This window comes from Platalea leucorodia (assembly GCF_965183815.1).
Source record: "Platalea leucorodia genome assembly, chromosome: 1".
NCBI classification, from domain to species: Eukaryota; Metazoa; Chordata; class Aves; order Pelecaniformes; family Threskiornithidae; genus Platalea; species Platalea leucorodia.
In genome coordinates, this window is record NC_138823.1 from 77610439 (window position 1) to 77627547 (window position 17109).

Below are 17109 nucleotides of genomic sequence, written 5' to 3' on the forward strand. Positions count from 1 at the left end.
AACCATTGCAACAGTGAGTGTTATGCCCTGAGGACATGGAGATGAAAACCAATTTAAAAAGACACAAAGGAAAAAAAAAAAAAAAAAAAGAGCTACCATAATGCAGTGCTGTGAACATGCTGTGCATCTCCTGAATGCCTTTGGTTCCTCTTCAGGAAGCAGGAGCCTTGAGTCAGCAAAAGATTTCAAAGTTCTTCAATGCAAAATTACTTAATGCATAAATGTTTCCTGGGTATTGATTCAATCGTATAGTTAAAATGGAATATGAATTACCTTGTTGGATCACTATCTAGGAAGTACAGATATGCAACAGCCCAGTGTCAAGTCCTTAATGCTTAGAAAATTCAGTCCCAAACTTTGCAATTTCATTAAATTTTAATATATGAAAATAGCATTGTGTATTTGTCAAAGTTTGCAAAAAATAAACTGCATTCACTTTAAGTTTTCTTTACAAGTGAAGCAACAAAGACAATTATAATTTATATTTTTTTAATAACAAGAAAGGGATTAGTATTCTTAAATTAATTTTAATTTGGTGTTTTGCAAGTACTTGGCAAAAAAGTTTGATTTTCTTCCTTGTTTTTTCTTTTACAGCAGGGATAAATAAAGCTTTTTCATATATTATAGCAGGCTTGTCCTGCACAACAGATCCATTTTCCAATTCACAGAAAAGTGCGTCTTATACCCAGCAACGCATAACTAAGCGAAACTTAACTGAAGTCCATTCAGCACATTCAGTTCCCAAAGCACAGTGACATAAATGATTAACTTCCACAGACACACAGAATGCTGTAAGGTATTCTGAAGCAAAAGACCTTTAATGCACAGAAGTCGTGACCGTGACTTCAGCTGTGCAAAAGCCTTCTGCTTCTATAAAACAAAGATGGATATTTCATACTTTCCCAAGACTTTTCTTAATGAAATATCCCACTAACTTCTGTGGTCTCTGCTGATACTCCACAAGTACATCATGTGAGCTACTAATCTGATCCCCTTCAAGCCGATTCAGAAGAGTGACACACACTACGGCAGCTAGAAATGAAAAGACAGCATTAGTTAGGAATGACATTCTGGCACTTCTACAGTCCAAAAGCATAAATATTTGAACAAACAGCTAGAAGATTAGAAATATGAGAGAAAACAAACCCAAAAAAACAGTGCACAGTACCAGAAGATGCTAAGGGACTAGCATGCTGTGGATGATATAAAAAAAGTTACAAATAGTTTAAGACAACTGATGCCTACATTAATAAAGCAAGAGCTCTCAGGCAGCTGCAGATACTTATTGTTGTATCATGATTCTTATGTTTTCCTGGATAGGAATTATATTTCACAAGTACCCAGGACTTGACTGGTAGGAAGTGATCAGAGACACTGTTCTAGCAGATGTAGGTACAGCCCTCTGCTAGCTACCAACTCAAATCCCTGTGCTGCAGATGCCTTCCCTCGGGAACCAGCAGATGAGCCCCTTCCACATTCATGGACGGGGAGCACCGCCAGTACATGAGGATCCCGTGGGCCATCTCAGGCTCGTCTGCTGCCTTTTGGTAATCAGAGCTCCAAAGGTAAAATCCCTCCTTTCACCCAAGCTGAGCTCTACCATCACTCTTCCGTATCTGGGGTTTCTGCTAGTCACAATTTGCAGAGCACAAGCAGTAATACACATTACAGCCCTACAAAGCAGAGACAGCAAAACAGACCAGGCTCCCTAGAGGCTCAGAGACAGCATGCGTTGGTATTTTAATCGCTCTCAAGTCAGTAAGAACTGAGGATGTTTCATACAACTGTTGGCCTTTTTGCTTATTTTTCTTCATTTCATCCTCCTTGAGTTTAAGGAGGTTTGAGAAACATCAGTGTTTTAAATTGGCAAATTCCCAAGGAAGGTGAGAGACTGTAGTTAACATGGTAAGTAGAAAGGCACTGTATTACAGTATCTGTAATTGCTTATCTTTTTTTTCTAATCTTTACTGAAAATTAGTTGGCTTGTGTAAAAAAAATAAAAACTCGTTTTATGATTAGGAATGGTTTATTCATGATGCTACTAAAAATCTTCAACTGTTTAAGAATTAAGCCCATAAGTCTACACAAAATATTTACATTTTCAATTGGATATGAAAGTATAGAAAGTGATTATAGTTTTAGGTATATGAGAATCACCCGATTGCTTAAATTAACCAGTTGCTTCCTGTAAACTTCAAAAAACTAACTAAGAAAACAAATTAATGCTATAGGGTAATTAGGTACTTTAATGATTTATGTGCTTGCCATGGGCTGGAATAGCAAATGACGGAACTAAACCGCATAAGAACTATGTATGTGAGGAATTTTGCATAAGTTGTGAATACATATGACACAAATCAAACAATCGTAGCAACAAAACTATTAACCAGAACTGGTTTTTATGTATGCAGAAGGTATGTTAACACCTCGTTTGCAGTTTTTACCACAACCCCCCTGCAATGCAGAAAACTTCCTATAGCTTGAATAAAGTGACTTTAAGTTAGTTTACCTTTGAGACCACTGAGATTACACATTGAAGCAAATACGGAAGACTCCATCTCTATGTTTCTGACACCAAAATCATAAGCTTTCTTCAAATATTGCAGCTTCTCTTCTTCATTATACAAGCAGATTGCACCATCCAATCTGCCCTGTCCTACAAAGTCATTTTGTAGAAATTTTCAGAGTGATGGAAGTCACAGAAAAAAATCAGTTTCTAAAACACCCAATTATTGCAGTTTCCCCTACACAGCATCCAGCTTTTACTACTACTCTCTATTTTCATGCGCAAGACAAATAGGACAAAGTGATTCTTAGCTATTGCTAGAGTGTCTACATATTACTTGTATTTTTTATAATGTGAATCACAGTAATTTAGTTGGTCTTCTCCAGCTTAAATTCTCAAATTGATAAGTGGGAAAATGTAAGTAGTAGTTTCCCACACATGCAGCATGCGCCAAAATTCAGCAACAAACTTTAAGTTGCATTTTTGCTATGTTTAATCATTATCTAGAAAAACTGCGAGGCTTGAAAATGCTTTCCTGATGCTACTTTAACAGGATGAACGTTTTATTACTTACAGACTCTCTAAGGCAAGAGATGAAGAGTCTCTTAAGCTAACTAGCTAATACTATTATAATTTTTTGAGAAAATTAGTTTATTCAAATTATTCAAGAATAACACCTACAGATAAACCAGCAGCAGGTTATGTACAGTGAAGTTACATTACACAGTGTTTTACTCAGTATCTTTTTGCTTTCAGAAGAAGTACTCCTAAATTAATGCCCTTGAGCCTGTTCTCAGTTTTTGCTGTATGAGGGGAAAACATTCCTGACACGTTTTTTTTAGTGTGGCTTGCACCTGTGGCTGGTGTCTGAGGAGATACACAAACTGACGCTGTCTGCTTCTGACCAAGCTTGAGCACTATGATGGAGAACATGTGCTCCCCTCTGCACTGCACCCTTTGTCACCCATTCAGTGACAGCTAGAGAAAGTAGTACCAAGTGCCGCCTACACTTTGTTTTTGCAAGATTTGAAAAATGTTTGTGAATAGACTTGGGAGATCAGAAAAGCACCTGAATGTCTATATGCTTATCCAAATCAAGCCTTGGAGGTTTGCCCCTCCTATGCAGCACCATTGATGCAACTCCGCAAAATATCGTCTTCAGTTGTCTGATCACTGCTTTGCTCAAAATGCGCAGGGGAAACAAGTTCCAATGCTCCTTTTAGAAAATATTTACTTGAGATACATAACCTGTGCAAAAAAAAACCAACTGCAAAACAGCCACAAATAATTCTCACTCCTCTAATTCTCTCAATGCCTCAGTAAATCACAGAAATTTTGTGACAAACATACCTAAAAAAAGTGAAAAGCGTATAGTAGACTATACGTATTTCAGAGGATCTATTAGAGCTGGGGGAAAATAAACCTCCATAAAATAAAAAGTTCAATACAGCAAACTGCTAAGCACAATGCTTGATTTTACATATATGAAAAATACGTTAATTACGATTGACAAGATAACTCAAAGTAGGGAATGTGTTCTGTTCAGTGAACTGGAACCTTAATGTTAAAATATTACTCAGTGTTTATCTATTGCTGCTTACCAATATACTTCTGTTAGTCTGTCGCCAGCCTTACCTTCATAGAAATCCAAAGTGCACATAGTGTTTCCAGTGACTGTATTGAATTGACCGATTTCTTTACTGCACTGCATCAGCTCCTTAGCTAGCTCTTCATCTAGGTTTGTACTGCGAATTACAGTCTTTCCCAGAATAACCTGTTCAAACTGAGGTTTGAAGGTGGCATCTACAGACTGCCTAGTTATAACCACTGAGCCTGGCTCCAGACCTGCAGTAAAAAGAAATAGATATAGCTTCACAACGTAGTTAATGCTTTGCTTCCACACACATAAAACATACATCTTGACCCAATCCTGCTTCTTTTAAAGGTGGCAATTTTGCCCCTGAATTCACCAAGAGAATTTTTTTGTGCATGCCTAGCTGCTTCAGTTTATTATTACAAATAATTTCTGAAAGAATGAAATTTTTCCTTTTTCACTATATATTCTTTCTTATCTCACACTTTTCATACAGGACAGGAATGTCCTTCTCCTCCTGTTGTCAGATCTTTTAAGCGCGTCTTCTCTATCCAGAGGCAGATAGTGCCTTTTCTTTCAAAACCACAGAAGCAAAATGATTCATCTCCTGCAGAAAACTGTTCTGACCATCAATCACTTACTTGCAGAGAGACGCTTTACTCTCCTACAAAGATGCTTTGGTTTGAAGAAAAAAAGAAATCAAGAGGGGAAATACCTATTCCACCAGAGGTGCCAATGCGAATAATGGTTATGTTGGAACACTTGGCATGATACAACAGTTTGATCAGCTCGTGCAACATGATTGAAATAGAAGGAATGCCCATACCGTGCTGAAATGAAAGCAGAAATTCATATTTGACATTCACATAGACAATGCAAAATATACACGGAGGAAGGAGCTGGAAAATATCTCCTTCCTGATTTTTTCCAAATGTCACCTAACTCACTCCCACAAAAACCCTAACCTATGGGCCTACTGGAAGGCTACTGCAGGTAAATAGAAAGACTCCCACTGGCTTTGGCAGACTATGGATGAAGTACAGTATTTCTAAAAATCATGAATTATAAAATATTTACATTCTCAAAAACGTAAGCAGTGTCATTTCCTAATAGTTGACAACTGCACTTCATCACAGAACCTTTCTTAAACACAAGAAAAACCCCACTCTGATTTTTTACCAACCTGAAGTGCCAGTGAATAGTCAAGCTAATTTTTTTCAAAACACAGACTTTGTGGTTTAGTCAGAAAGTTTAGCAAACATAAGTCCACCTTAACTTGCATGATAATGCGATAATTACAACTCAAAAGAAAGGGTGCAGAATGATACTACAGTTATGCAATTGGAATTGAAGTATGTAATCGTATCTACAAACTAAAGGTATGAAGTTTTAAAATGCATACATGAGTTGGCAGAACAAGTCCCATGGGATGCTACTCTTAAGCTACGTTAGCACATTTGACAACGCCACTGCAGACACTTAGCTCTGGATGTGATACAGCCATTTTTTTCCAATACCCCACACAGATTTAAGTGACCTTTTTTCCCCGTTATTCAGGATAGAGAACAGTGACAAGGCAACAGTAAGTCTGCTCAAAAAATTTATAAGGCCATTCCTGCAACACCTTAGTGGTACACTGAGGAAAAAGGAGGTAAGAAAGGAATGAAGGTCTCGGAGATTTGCCCTCTCACAAGAAAGGGCTAAAAAGGAATTCTTAATTAGCTGACTGCATTATTTTGAGCATGGCTGATACAAACTTAAAAACCTGAGTCTGCCTATTAAGTGCTTGAAAGAAATGTGCATTCATATTTTCTACTTTGAACAGCATCATTGAACTGTGTCCCGTATCTGATTAAGAGAGGTACTTACGCTGACTGACAAAACAGGTCCCACTTTGTACATTGCGTAACGGTCAGTCCCCGCACAGATGTTGGGATAGTCACAACCAGGGCCCCCAAGCCCCAGTTCTTCAGCTATGTAGGCGATAAAAGCTTTCATCCGTGAAGGACTTCCTCCAACACACACAAACTGGGGTGGACAGTATTCAACAAAACAAAATCAATTGCATGATTCAGTATATCAAAGAACATGCAAAGATCAACATGAGGACACAAACACCTTCAGTTAACACAAAGCTTATTCCCAGATGTGGTTCTTCTCATAATCATTCTAAAAGGCCGTGAAGAAAAATTATGGGAAAAAAAAACCTTCTATATAGCACTCAAATGCCTTCATCCTCTTTAAACTAGTAAAAGACAGGCTAGAAAGCCCCCCAAAAGGGAGTTCTACCTGAATAGAGACTGCAGCATTTGCCTTTTTACTGGATGAAGACAGTCAGTCAGAAACAATTACCCCCAATTTTGCTTGATATTGAAAGTGACAAGAACCCACAAAATCTTATCCCCTTTCCATTCATTCCTCAATTGGTGGTACGCTGACACATTCAGTCTTATTTTGAAGACAGCTACACTTCCACCTTCTGCAGAAAAGCTTAGGTTTGCTGAATGAAATGAAGCATCTTACCTTTACATCTCCAAACAATGCTGGAAAATCATGGGTACCAGTCCCAAGAGCAAAATGGTACAGGATGTCTTCTTTCATTTTCTCCAGGTGAGGGTTGCAGAGATGGATAAAATTCTCTCTGCCAGGACAGCAGCATTGTGAAACATATAGAGTATATACAAACCCCTACATTGAACAGACGCTAATTTTGCAAAATCAAGCAGTAGAAGTCAGGAAATGCTACACCTACGCATGCCTGCACTACCTTATTTTGGTTCCACATTACGGAAATCCTAAATTTCATGACCACCTTATGTCTCGTAATAAATCACATATGATACGTAACATTCTATTCATTGCACAGGATGAAATCACTGAAGAAAAGCCCAGATGGTAGGATGCATTTGCAACAGTGCAACCTTTATCTTAAAAAATATTAAAGCTGTGAACCAGGGTGGGTCTTTATGGTGAGCAGTACAATGGCAGCAGGACCAAGGAATGTTCAATAGACCACCTTACTACATAGATAATCAATAGCAAAGCTGAAAAGCAAACTTGACCTCTTGTGTTTTGACTGACCCTCCTAGCCACCTGAGAGGCGTGGGAAGATTTGGGCTTTATAGACAGGCCTAAAGGGGATTTCTGGCAATTTGGCTCACTGTAACTCTGTGTCATCTAGCCAGGAGGAAAAAACTCTACGGCATGAGACTGGTAACAAGAGTACAGAAGATCTGAAATAGGAAAGAGGCAAATGGAAATCTGAAGCAAAGAGAAAACCATGGAAGAGAAAAAAAATAAAAAAGCAAGAAAAAGGGGGAGAGAGGAAGAGGCAAAAAGAATTCACTTCCTCTTAAGTTGCTTCCTGTAAGGAAGTGATACAGCTTTAAAAAAAAAAAAAAATATCTTTCTGAAGAACCAGGAAATGACAAGGCAAGGAGGGAAAACTGAACTACTTAGCATGTGGGATCGCCTTGATGGAAAATTTCATAGTGGACTAACTAAGGAAGACGAATGATTCATAAAACGTCTTCCTTCTGTGATTGATGTTTTAAGCTCAATTGAAATAGGTAGGAAAGACTAGTCAATAATCACAAGCTTAAGCAAAATATTGGCCAATACTTCAAAGTAGTTTCTGAGAGATTAAATTAAGCAATGAATATCTTCCAGACACAAGAAGATGACTTAATAGCTTAATGAAGGCTCACTGCAGTCACAGCATGGCTCAGCAAATTCAAACTGCTTTGTTGGAGGAGACAAACGAAAGAGTTTGCCTGAAGTTTATGCAAAAAATTGTTAAGACTTTGCAGGAACAACTCTGAAGCCTAAACATAGGTATTGAGCGCTATTTTAGATGTTTTAGATTATCTTGTCTGTCTTCTAATGCCTCTCCAGAAAGGCAGTGCTTTTCTGCAGGTGCTATAGCCATGGTCACTCTCAATCCTGTGCAGGATGTATTGGCTAGCTTAAGAAGCCTAAAGTGGCCTAGATGCCCATACTGAGGTCACCGAACTGCTCCTCGGAAAGCAAAGCAAATAGTTACAACCCCAATATTCTGAGTATAACAATTGTTTCTGTTCTTGAAATTCTCTCTCCAGTGTCACTAATATCCAGCAGCAGCAGCTGCACAACCAAAGAAAGAGGCATCGATTCCAATCCACCCTATTTGTCCCTGCCCACCACAGACTACCACCTTCAACAACTGGAAAAGCAGCCCAACAAAGCGGGTGGTTCATTCGCCCCTTCAGTAGTAATTCCTTTCCATCTCCCATGTGCCCCATTTGCCTCTCTTCATAGAAATGCCACCTGAGGTAGAACCAGAGGCTTTGGTTGCCTTCGTTCTTCCCTCCCAGAGACCTGTTCGACTCTGGGAGAAATAAAGAACAGGTTTATGGCTTTTCAGAAAGGTGCAGACAGGCCTAATGTTTATTGGAATGGCTTTTACATACAAAGAGGATATGATTTGAAATCACTTTACAACTTGTTCTCAGGCAAGCAAAAATTATTTCCTTCTTTATGAGAATACCAGCAATAAAAGCTTCTCTCCAGGAAATAAACTGGGAAAAGGTGAGGCCTCTATCAGAAGTACAAGGAAATTCACATGGTACGTGCCAACACCGCTGTCCTCATGCCTGGCCTAAATACAGCTTCCTTCCTCGGCAGTGACTATCTTTCACTTTTTTCATCTCATACCCTACCGGCAACACTCTTCAACCCACCGCCTCACTGCGGCTAGGGGCTGTTACTAACTAATACTGGTTATCTGCCCATCCAGACCTAATTGCAGACTTGGACCCTGGGGTAAAATAAGCAATAAAAGTAAGCATATTACTATGTGTACGTAGGACCAATGCCATGGATTTACAGCAGAGGCAAAGATTGCCTGATAAAAATCTTTGGCCTGTTAACTCTAAGGAGCAGATAATTTATTCTCCTCACACTGTTGCAAAGCACCTACAACCTCTGGGGGTTTAAACAAAATATCTGAGGACTAAACATGCATATACAGTTTTACTAAAACAAGCTTAAAGTAAGGATTAGAGAAACAGATTGAAATATTTGTTCAAACTCCTGAAGCGGGTAGGTCTGGCCAGATGCAGCAACCAAAGTCAACATTTCAACAGCTCACTGGATTAAAAAAAAAAACAAAACAAAAAAACATCACCTATGCTTGGAAAAATTCACTGCTGTGATAACTGAAAATGGCTAGCCAGCAAAGCCCTCTGTGTAGGTCTGATGAAAGCAGATAAAGACTCCATTTGTTAAAACAGCTTCTACTAGATACTTCATGTTATAATCAATATTTGTATCATAAACTTTATCTTAAACTAAATAAGTATGTTACGAGTTTGGGGAGGAAAGTAAGCATAAACTTGGACAAGATCATTCATTTCTGAATCTTACTTTGAAGACTGTTCATCGTCAGTTTTCTTCTCATTTGAGACACCAGGAGCCATGTATGCTTATACCTAGAATTATATTAAAAAAATCAGATATAAGTGTGTCGTGGTTTAACCCCAGCCAGCAACTAAGCACCACGCAGCCGCTCGCTCACTCCCCCCCAGTGGGATGGGGGAGAGAATCAGAAGGGCAAAAGGGAGAAAACTCGGGGGTTGAGATAAGAACAGTTTAATAATTGAAGTAAAATAAATTAGAACACTTAAATAGGCAAAGCAAAAACCGTGCACGCAAACAAAACAGAACAAGGAATTCATTCACTACTTCCCATCGGCAGGCAGGTGTTCAGCCATCCCCAGGAAAGCAGGGCTCCATCACGCGTAATGGTTACTTGGGAAGACAAACGCCATCATGCCCAATGTCCCCCCCCTTCCTTCTTCTTCCCCCAGCTTATATACTGAGCATGACGTCATATGGTATGGAATAGCCCCTTGGCCAGTCTGGGCCAGCTGTCCTGGCTGTGCCCCCTCCCAGCTTCTTGTGCACCCGGCAGAGCATGGGCAGTTGAAAAGTCCTTTACCACTGTGAGCGCCACTTAGCACCTATTCAGAGACAGCTTAGCACTACTTAGCAAGAACCAAAGCATCAGTGTATCATCGACATTGTTCTCATCCTAAACCCAAAACACAGCCCCCATACCGGCTACCAAGACGAAAATTAACTCTATCCCAGCTGAAACCAGGACAAAGTGCAACAGAATAGTCCCATCTGTAAAGCTAGCATCATTAACAGTGAGAGAAACCTTCTATATAGATGATACTGTCATGAATATTAAACCCCCAAAATAATCCAGCCACATTATGGCTTTTATAACCGTAGCAAAATGAGCATCTCCAATTTTTTTATGGCCAAGCATCACCACTTTCAAACCACTGAAGCCCAAGCTAAGCCCCTGCTAACGTAACGCCCATCTCACCACTACTTCCATGCTGTGGTATAAGCAACACCCAGCTCAGGGGCCAGAGAGAGGCGAGTCTCGTAGCTAGCTAGCTAACTAATCCTCCTTCTTCTATGCCTCCCACAGCGACAGTGACTGCTGAACTACCTTTAGCACCCTTTCACCTCTGGCTCCAGAAGGTCTCCAAAGCTCTCCTCTAACTGTCGTATGCCTGGAACCTGAGTCCAGGAAGCATCCTACCCATTATATCCCCTTCATTAAACTCCTCCTACTGACCTTACAAGCATTTCTATCTGCCCCAGCCTAAGGGCAAGGAAGACTAAACCAAACATGGGTCCAAGAAGTCACAGCACTCTAGTTTATCATCCATCTTGAATATCTTTTTTCCTAATCCATTACCCTAACTTATACCAAAAAAATTCTCCTTTCTGCACTCTCCTTTACATTCAAATAGGCAAACGTATCACTGCGGCTTTGGTGCTGATACGATGACAGAATTATAACTACAGAATGATTAATTTGTTATTATTTTCAGAAATGAGTAAAGGCTACGTGACGAAGTTGGTACTTTCTGGAAGTGCCCTTACAGGAAGTACTGAATCACAAAGTTTTGCTCTACCCGCCCTTACAAAGAACTTGACAGCACATAAGTTATAATAGAGACGGGACTGTAATCCTTAAAAAACACAGGATTACACTACAAGGAAATAGAAACTAATCAGTCTCGCAATAGAATTACGTGAAGAACCAAAGGAAATAAACCTGAAGTCTGCCTGTTGAAGGCCACTGAATAATGGAAACGTATTACAATTTATAAGGACAATAGTTTTCTTCATTTAAAATATGAAACTTTATTAAATAAACCTAAACTTCACATGTACTAGATGTACTAAACATATACTAGAATCTATGCTCAAGGAAATAAAGTACAAAAGTCGCATTTAGAATCAATTATGCATCCTTATGGTCGTATGATTAGAGCCAGTTACTATAGGGTATCGCTATTATACCAAGTACATTATGGGAAAAACGCATCATTTTTTCCAAGAAAACTACAGTGCCTAATAGAGTCAACAGAGTTAATAGAGTCAACAGAGTCTGTCAATAAAAACTCTGTCAATAGAGTCCTAATAACAAGGAGTTAGAAGATAAGAAGAAGAAACAGCAAAGTGGTTTTTAGGTACTTAGATGATAAATGGCTGCAAATAAACCGAGGACATTAATTCAGCTGCTGTTCACAGTATTAAGCAACCACGTGATTTTTAACAGTGTTCTTGGTTCTGTGATCCCCTAAGTGACGATGTATTTCAAAAATACGAGAACAAAGTTCCGGCAGTCCAAAGGTCCAGAATACCCTCTCCAACAGCGCCCAACAGGACATGCCTTGGCAGGAACAGAAGAAAGCAGCAAGCATAAAGCCGTTTTCCCATGGCAGACCCTTTCGGCAAGCCGGCAGTAGCTGACAGGCAGACGATTAATATATAGCCACAAAATTCTCACTCTGTCTAAACAAATGGAAATTTTTATAGTCACGTCAAAAGTTTCAGCAGCCTTCCATGGCCAAAGTTAAAACTGATGTTCAAGAATAATGTGCCCACAGCAGGACTCTGCTCAAGAAAGGGCATGGCTCACTTTGACATGTGTGCAAATCCTCTCACCAGTGTTTTCGAACCACGCAGAGTCCATCACCATTACTCTCACTCTCTTATTTTTTTAAGCCCCCCCCCCCCTTTATTTTAAAGGAAAACCTCAGTTAATAGTATCTTTAAGGAAAAGGTCTAGCTTGGTGTTGATCCATCATCAGAAAAACTGAAGTCACTGCAGAATCGGTTTTTGCACCGTGGCTTCCCTCCTGAGACGGCGCGAGCAACGGCAGCTCTGCTCCGCGGGATGCGCGCCGCTCCGCGGGCGGCGCCCCCCAACCCCACCTCCGCGGCGGCGGCGCTCGCCGCGCACCCACCCCAGGAGACCCCCGCGCCCCCGGCCTCCCCGCAGCCCACGACGGGCGCTCCCCCCGCCGCCCCCGCTCCCCCACCCGCGCCTCTGGGCCGAGAGAGGACCTCCCGTGCGGCGGCTGGCGGGGCTGGGCTGGGCTCTCACCGGGGGCGGCGGGAACCGCTGCCGGGAACCGAGGAGCGCCTCTCGCTGCACCCGGACGGGCTGCGGGAGTGCCGGCCGAGCCGCCTCCCGGCTGCGGCCGCCGGGCACCGCCCCGCCCCGGGCGGGGGCCGCAGCACCGGGCGGCGTTAACTCCCTGCGCGCCGGCGGCGCGGCCGCCCGGGGCGGGAACGCAGCCGCCAGCGCCCGCCGCCGCCGCCCGGGGAGCGGCGAGGGCCGGGGGTGGCCGGGGCCTGCGGGGCGGCCGGCCCGGCTGGGCGGGAGGCGGCTGCGGGGCGGCTGAGGGACGGGCCGCGGCGCGGGAGGGAAGCGAGAGCAACGGGCCTCGGCGCTGCACGCGCGGGTGTCCTGCCGCTCCCCTGGGGTCTGCCTCCAGGCTGCGAGTTTCGGGCGTGATCTTCGGGTATGCGTATAAATATATCAGCACATGTCGGCAGCCTGAGGACTGCAGAGTCGGGTCAGGTTGTATGGACGTGGTACCTGTATCTGTCTTTGTAAATGTATATTCGTACGGACTGCCTTTAAGTGCACCTCTTTTACTGGCACTTTGGTACCGCTAAAAAAGGTGGTGGGGCAAGAGCACAGATGGCTTCTGCTAATAGAATCATAGAATCGTTTAGGTGGAAAAGACCTTTAAGATCATCGAGTCCAAGCGTTAACCTAGCACTGCCAACTCCACCACTAAACCATGTCCCTAAGCACCACGTCTACCTGTCTTTTAAATACCTCCAGGGATGGAGACTCAACCACTTCCCTGGGCAGCCTGTTCCAGTGCCTGACCACCCTTTCGGTGAAGAAGTTTTTCTTAATATACAACCTAAATCTGCCCTGGTGCAGCTTGAGGCCATTTCCTCTCATCCTATCAAATCTGACTAATAGAATAGAACAGAACAGAGACTATTTCAGTTAGAAGGGACCTACAGCGATCATCCAGTCCAACTGCCTGACCACTTCAGGGCTGACCAAGTTAAAGCATGTTGTTAAAGGCATTGTCCAAATGCCTCTTAAACACTGACAGGCTTGGGGCATCGACCACCTCTCTAGGAAGCCTGTTCCAGTGTCTGACCACCCTCTTGGTAAAGAAATGCTTCCTAATGTCCAGTCTGAACCTCCCCTGGCGCAGCTTTGAACCGTTCCCACACATCCTGTCGCTGGATACCAGGGAGATCAGCACCTCCCTCTCCACCTCCCCTCCTCGGGAAGCTGTAGAGAGCAATGAGGTCACCCCTCAGCCTCCTTTTCTCCGAACTAGACAAGCCCAAGGTCCTTAGCCGCTCCTCATAGGCCATGCCTTCCAGCCCTGTCACCAGCTTTGTTGTCCTCCTCTGGACGCATTCAAGGACCTTCACATCCTTCTTATATGGTGTGGCCCAGAACTGCACGCAGTACTCAAGGTGAGGCCGCACCAACGCAGAACACAGCGGGATAATAATCACCTCTTCTGACGGGCTGGTTATGCCGTGTTTGATGCACCCCAGGATGTGGTTTGCCCTCTTGGCTGCCAGGGCACGCTGCTGGCTCATGTTGAGCCTGCTGTCGACCGGCATCCCCAGATCCCTTTCTGCAGGGCTGCTCCCCAGCCACTCCTCTCCCAATTTATACTTGTGCCTGGCATTACCCTGTCCTAGGTGCAGAATCCAGCATTTGGACTTGTTAAATATCATCCCATTAATCATAGCCCAATGCTCCAATCTATCCAGATCCCTCTGCAAGGCCTCCTGTCCCTCAAGAGAGTCAGCTCCTCCCGGTTTGGTATCATCAGCAAACTTGCTAATGGTGCATTCAACTCCTGCATCCAGATCATTGATGAATGTATTGAACAGAACTGTCCCTAGAATTGAGCCCTGAGGAACACTGCCGGTGACCGGTCTCCAGCCAGATGCAGCCCCATTCACTACCGCCCTTTGAGCCCTGCCCTTCGAGCCCTGCCCTTCAGCCAGTTCTTCACCCAGCACACTACGAACTCGCTCATCCCACAGCTGGAGAACTTGTCCAGAAGGATGCTGTGAGGGACAGTATCAACAGCCTTAATAAAATCTGGAAAAACTACATCCACCACCTTTCCCTCATCCACTAGGCGGGTGACCTTATCATAGAAGATATCAAATTGTTTAAACAGGACTTTCGCTTTGTGAACCCACATTGACTGTGCCTGATGATTGCATTATTCTATAAATGCCTTTCAATAGTATCCAGTATAATCTTCTCCATAATTTTTCCAGGAACTGATGTTAGAGTAACAGCTCTGTAGTTGCCCAGGTCTTCCCTCACACCCTTTTTGTAGATCGGAATAACATTATTTAGCTTCCAGTCAGCAGGGACTCCTCCAGACTCCCAAGACATTTGGCAGATGATCGAGAGACGTCCTGCCATAGCATCTGCTAGCTCCTTCAGTAGTCTGGGATGAATCCCATCAGGCCCCATGGACTTGTGAACGAACATTCAGCTGATACAGCTGGTCCCTTACAATTTCAGTGTCCACAAATGTAAAGTCACCGTTCCCACACTCATGGTCCTCTAACTCAGGGGACGGGGCAGCCCAAGGTCTATCAGTATTATTGAAGACCGAGGCAAAAAAGCATTGAATGCCTCAACTTTTTCTTCATCCCTATTAGTCAGATGATGATCTTCAACAAGTATGGGTCCAATGTTTTCTTTAGACCTCCTCTTGCTATTAACGTACTTTAAAAAGCCCTTCTTGTTGTCGGACACAACACAGTTTCAAGTCTAATTGAGCTTTGCCCTTTTGTGTCTTCTTCCTGAATATACGAACCACAGCTCTGTAATCTTCCTGCAAAGCCTGACCTTGCTTCCAGAGATCACACAATTTCTTTTTCCTCTTGAGCGCCACGTGGAGTTCCCTGTTCAGCCAAGCTGGTCTTCTGCTCCACTTGCTTGACTTACGACACAGGGGAATTGCCTGCTCCTGTGCTTCTAGAAGGTGCTTCTTAAAAACTGACCAGCACTCGTGGACTTCTAAGCCCTCAAAAGCAGATTCCCAGGGTGCTCTGCTGAATAGCTCCCTGAATAGCTTAAAGTTTGTTCTCTCGAAGTCCAGGGTAGCAACTCTGCTGTCCTTTTTTCTCATTACACTGAAAATTTTAAACTCAACCATTTCATGATCACTGTGGCCAAGACAGCCACCTACCATCACATCTCCCACAAGTCCCTCTCTATTCACAAATAGTCTAGGAGGGCATCTTTCCTAGTTGGCTCACTGAGTACTTGTGACAAGAATTTATCTTCCACAAACTTCAAGAATTTCCAAGACCTGCTCATCACAGCAGTGTGATATTCCCAGTTGATGTCTGGGAAGTTGAAATCTCCCATAAGGACAAGGGCTGCCCATCCAGAAATTTCTCGTAATTGCCGATAGAATAACTCATCAGTGGTTACATCCTGGCTGGGCGATTGGTAGTAGACACCCACTACAACATCTGGTTTGTTTTCCATCCCCTAATCCTCACCCAGAAGCTCTCAACCACATCATCACTAACTGTAAGGGCTGTACAACCAAACCTCTCCCTTACATACAGTGCAACTCCTCCACCTCGCCTGCCCTGCCTATCCCTCCTAACAGCCTCTAGCCCTCCATCCCAGCACCCCAACTGTGGGACTCATTCCACCAAGTCTCACTAATACCAATGATATCATAGCTCTGGGAGCTGACCAACGCTTCCAGTTCATCCTGTTTGTTTCTCATACGCCGTGTGTTGGTGTACAAGCATTTCAGATATGCTCCTGAGCTCTCTGTGCTCCCAGGAGCAGAGTAAATGTTCCCACTAGCATTGCCACCCTCAGGCAACGCCATGTCAACCCTTGGCTTACCTTCGGCAATCCTGTTGGTATCCCCTTCCCCCATCCGATTCTAGTTTAAAGCCCTCTCCATCAGTCCCACCAGCTTACGTCCAAAGATACGTTTTCCCTATCGGGACGCTGGATCCTGTCAGGGTCCAGCACCACAACATTTTCCTCTGCTTTACTTGAGAAGTACTAAACTCAGCTGTACCTCACTCAACAAAGCAGGCACCAGCGTGTATCATTGCTGGTATCAAATTCAGTGTGTCAACCAACTAACACCTACAAAGCATATAAAACGCAGGTCTGCATTTTGGGTGGAAACCAAGTGTTAATACAAAGACCACCATGTGAGTCTGAAAAATTTCCTTGGAAACAGAACCTGAGTTACCTGACCAGTAGTTTACTCGGCCATTGCACAATCCAGTAATAATGATGTAATATTTAAAATAAAAGATCTACTCAACATCGATCAAACCAACACAACTGAGGGGTAATCTTCATTGTAACAAAACCCCGATTTATGTCTGGCATCCTAAACATACACAAAAACCTGGAAAGTGTGACCACTTTCAGATGATCTTTTAGGCTTGAAAGCTTGAGCACTGATCAACAGGTTTTAACATGCTGCATCACTAAAGCAGCTAGCCTGCAACTGTTTGTTGATTCAGAAAGTTCTCACAAGTCCTCTCTGCCTAAATAAAAAGAACAGATTCTCCACAACTTGCTATGAAAGAG

General features: G+C 43.0%; 1 protein-coding gene across 1 annotated transcript; it reads right to left on the bottom strand.

Moving 5' to 3' along the window:
• Window positions 1-892: 892 nt before the first annotated feature.
• UPP1 (uridine phosphorylase 1) lies at window positions 893-12650 on the bottom strand (the record flags this gene model as incomplete). The annotated part of the gene is made up of 8 exons (XM_082309593.1): window positions 12556-12650; window positions 9504-9568; window positions 6624-6741; window positions 5970-6128; window positions 4816-4930; window positions 4142-4351; window positions 2510-2656; window positions 893-1032 (listed from the first exon to the last, which is right to left on the bottom strand). The coding sequence occupies exons 2-8, from the start codon at window positions 9554-9556 to the stop codon at window positions 893-895; spliced, it is 942 nt and encodes a 313-aa protein (XP_082165719.1). The 5' UTR covers window positions 9557-9568; window positions 12556-12650.
• Window positions 12651-17109: the final 4459 nt, after the last annotated feature.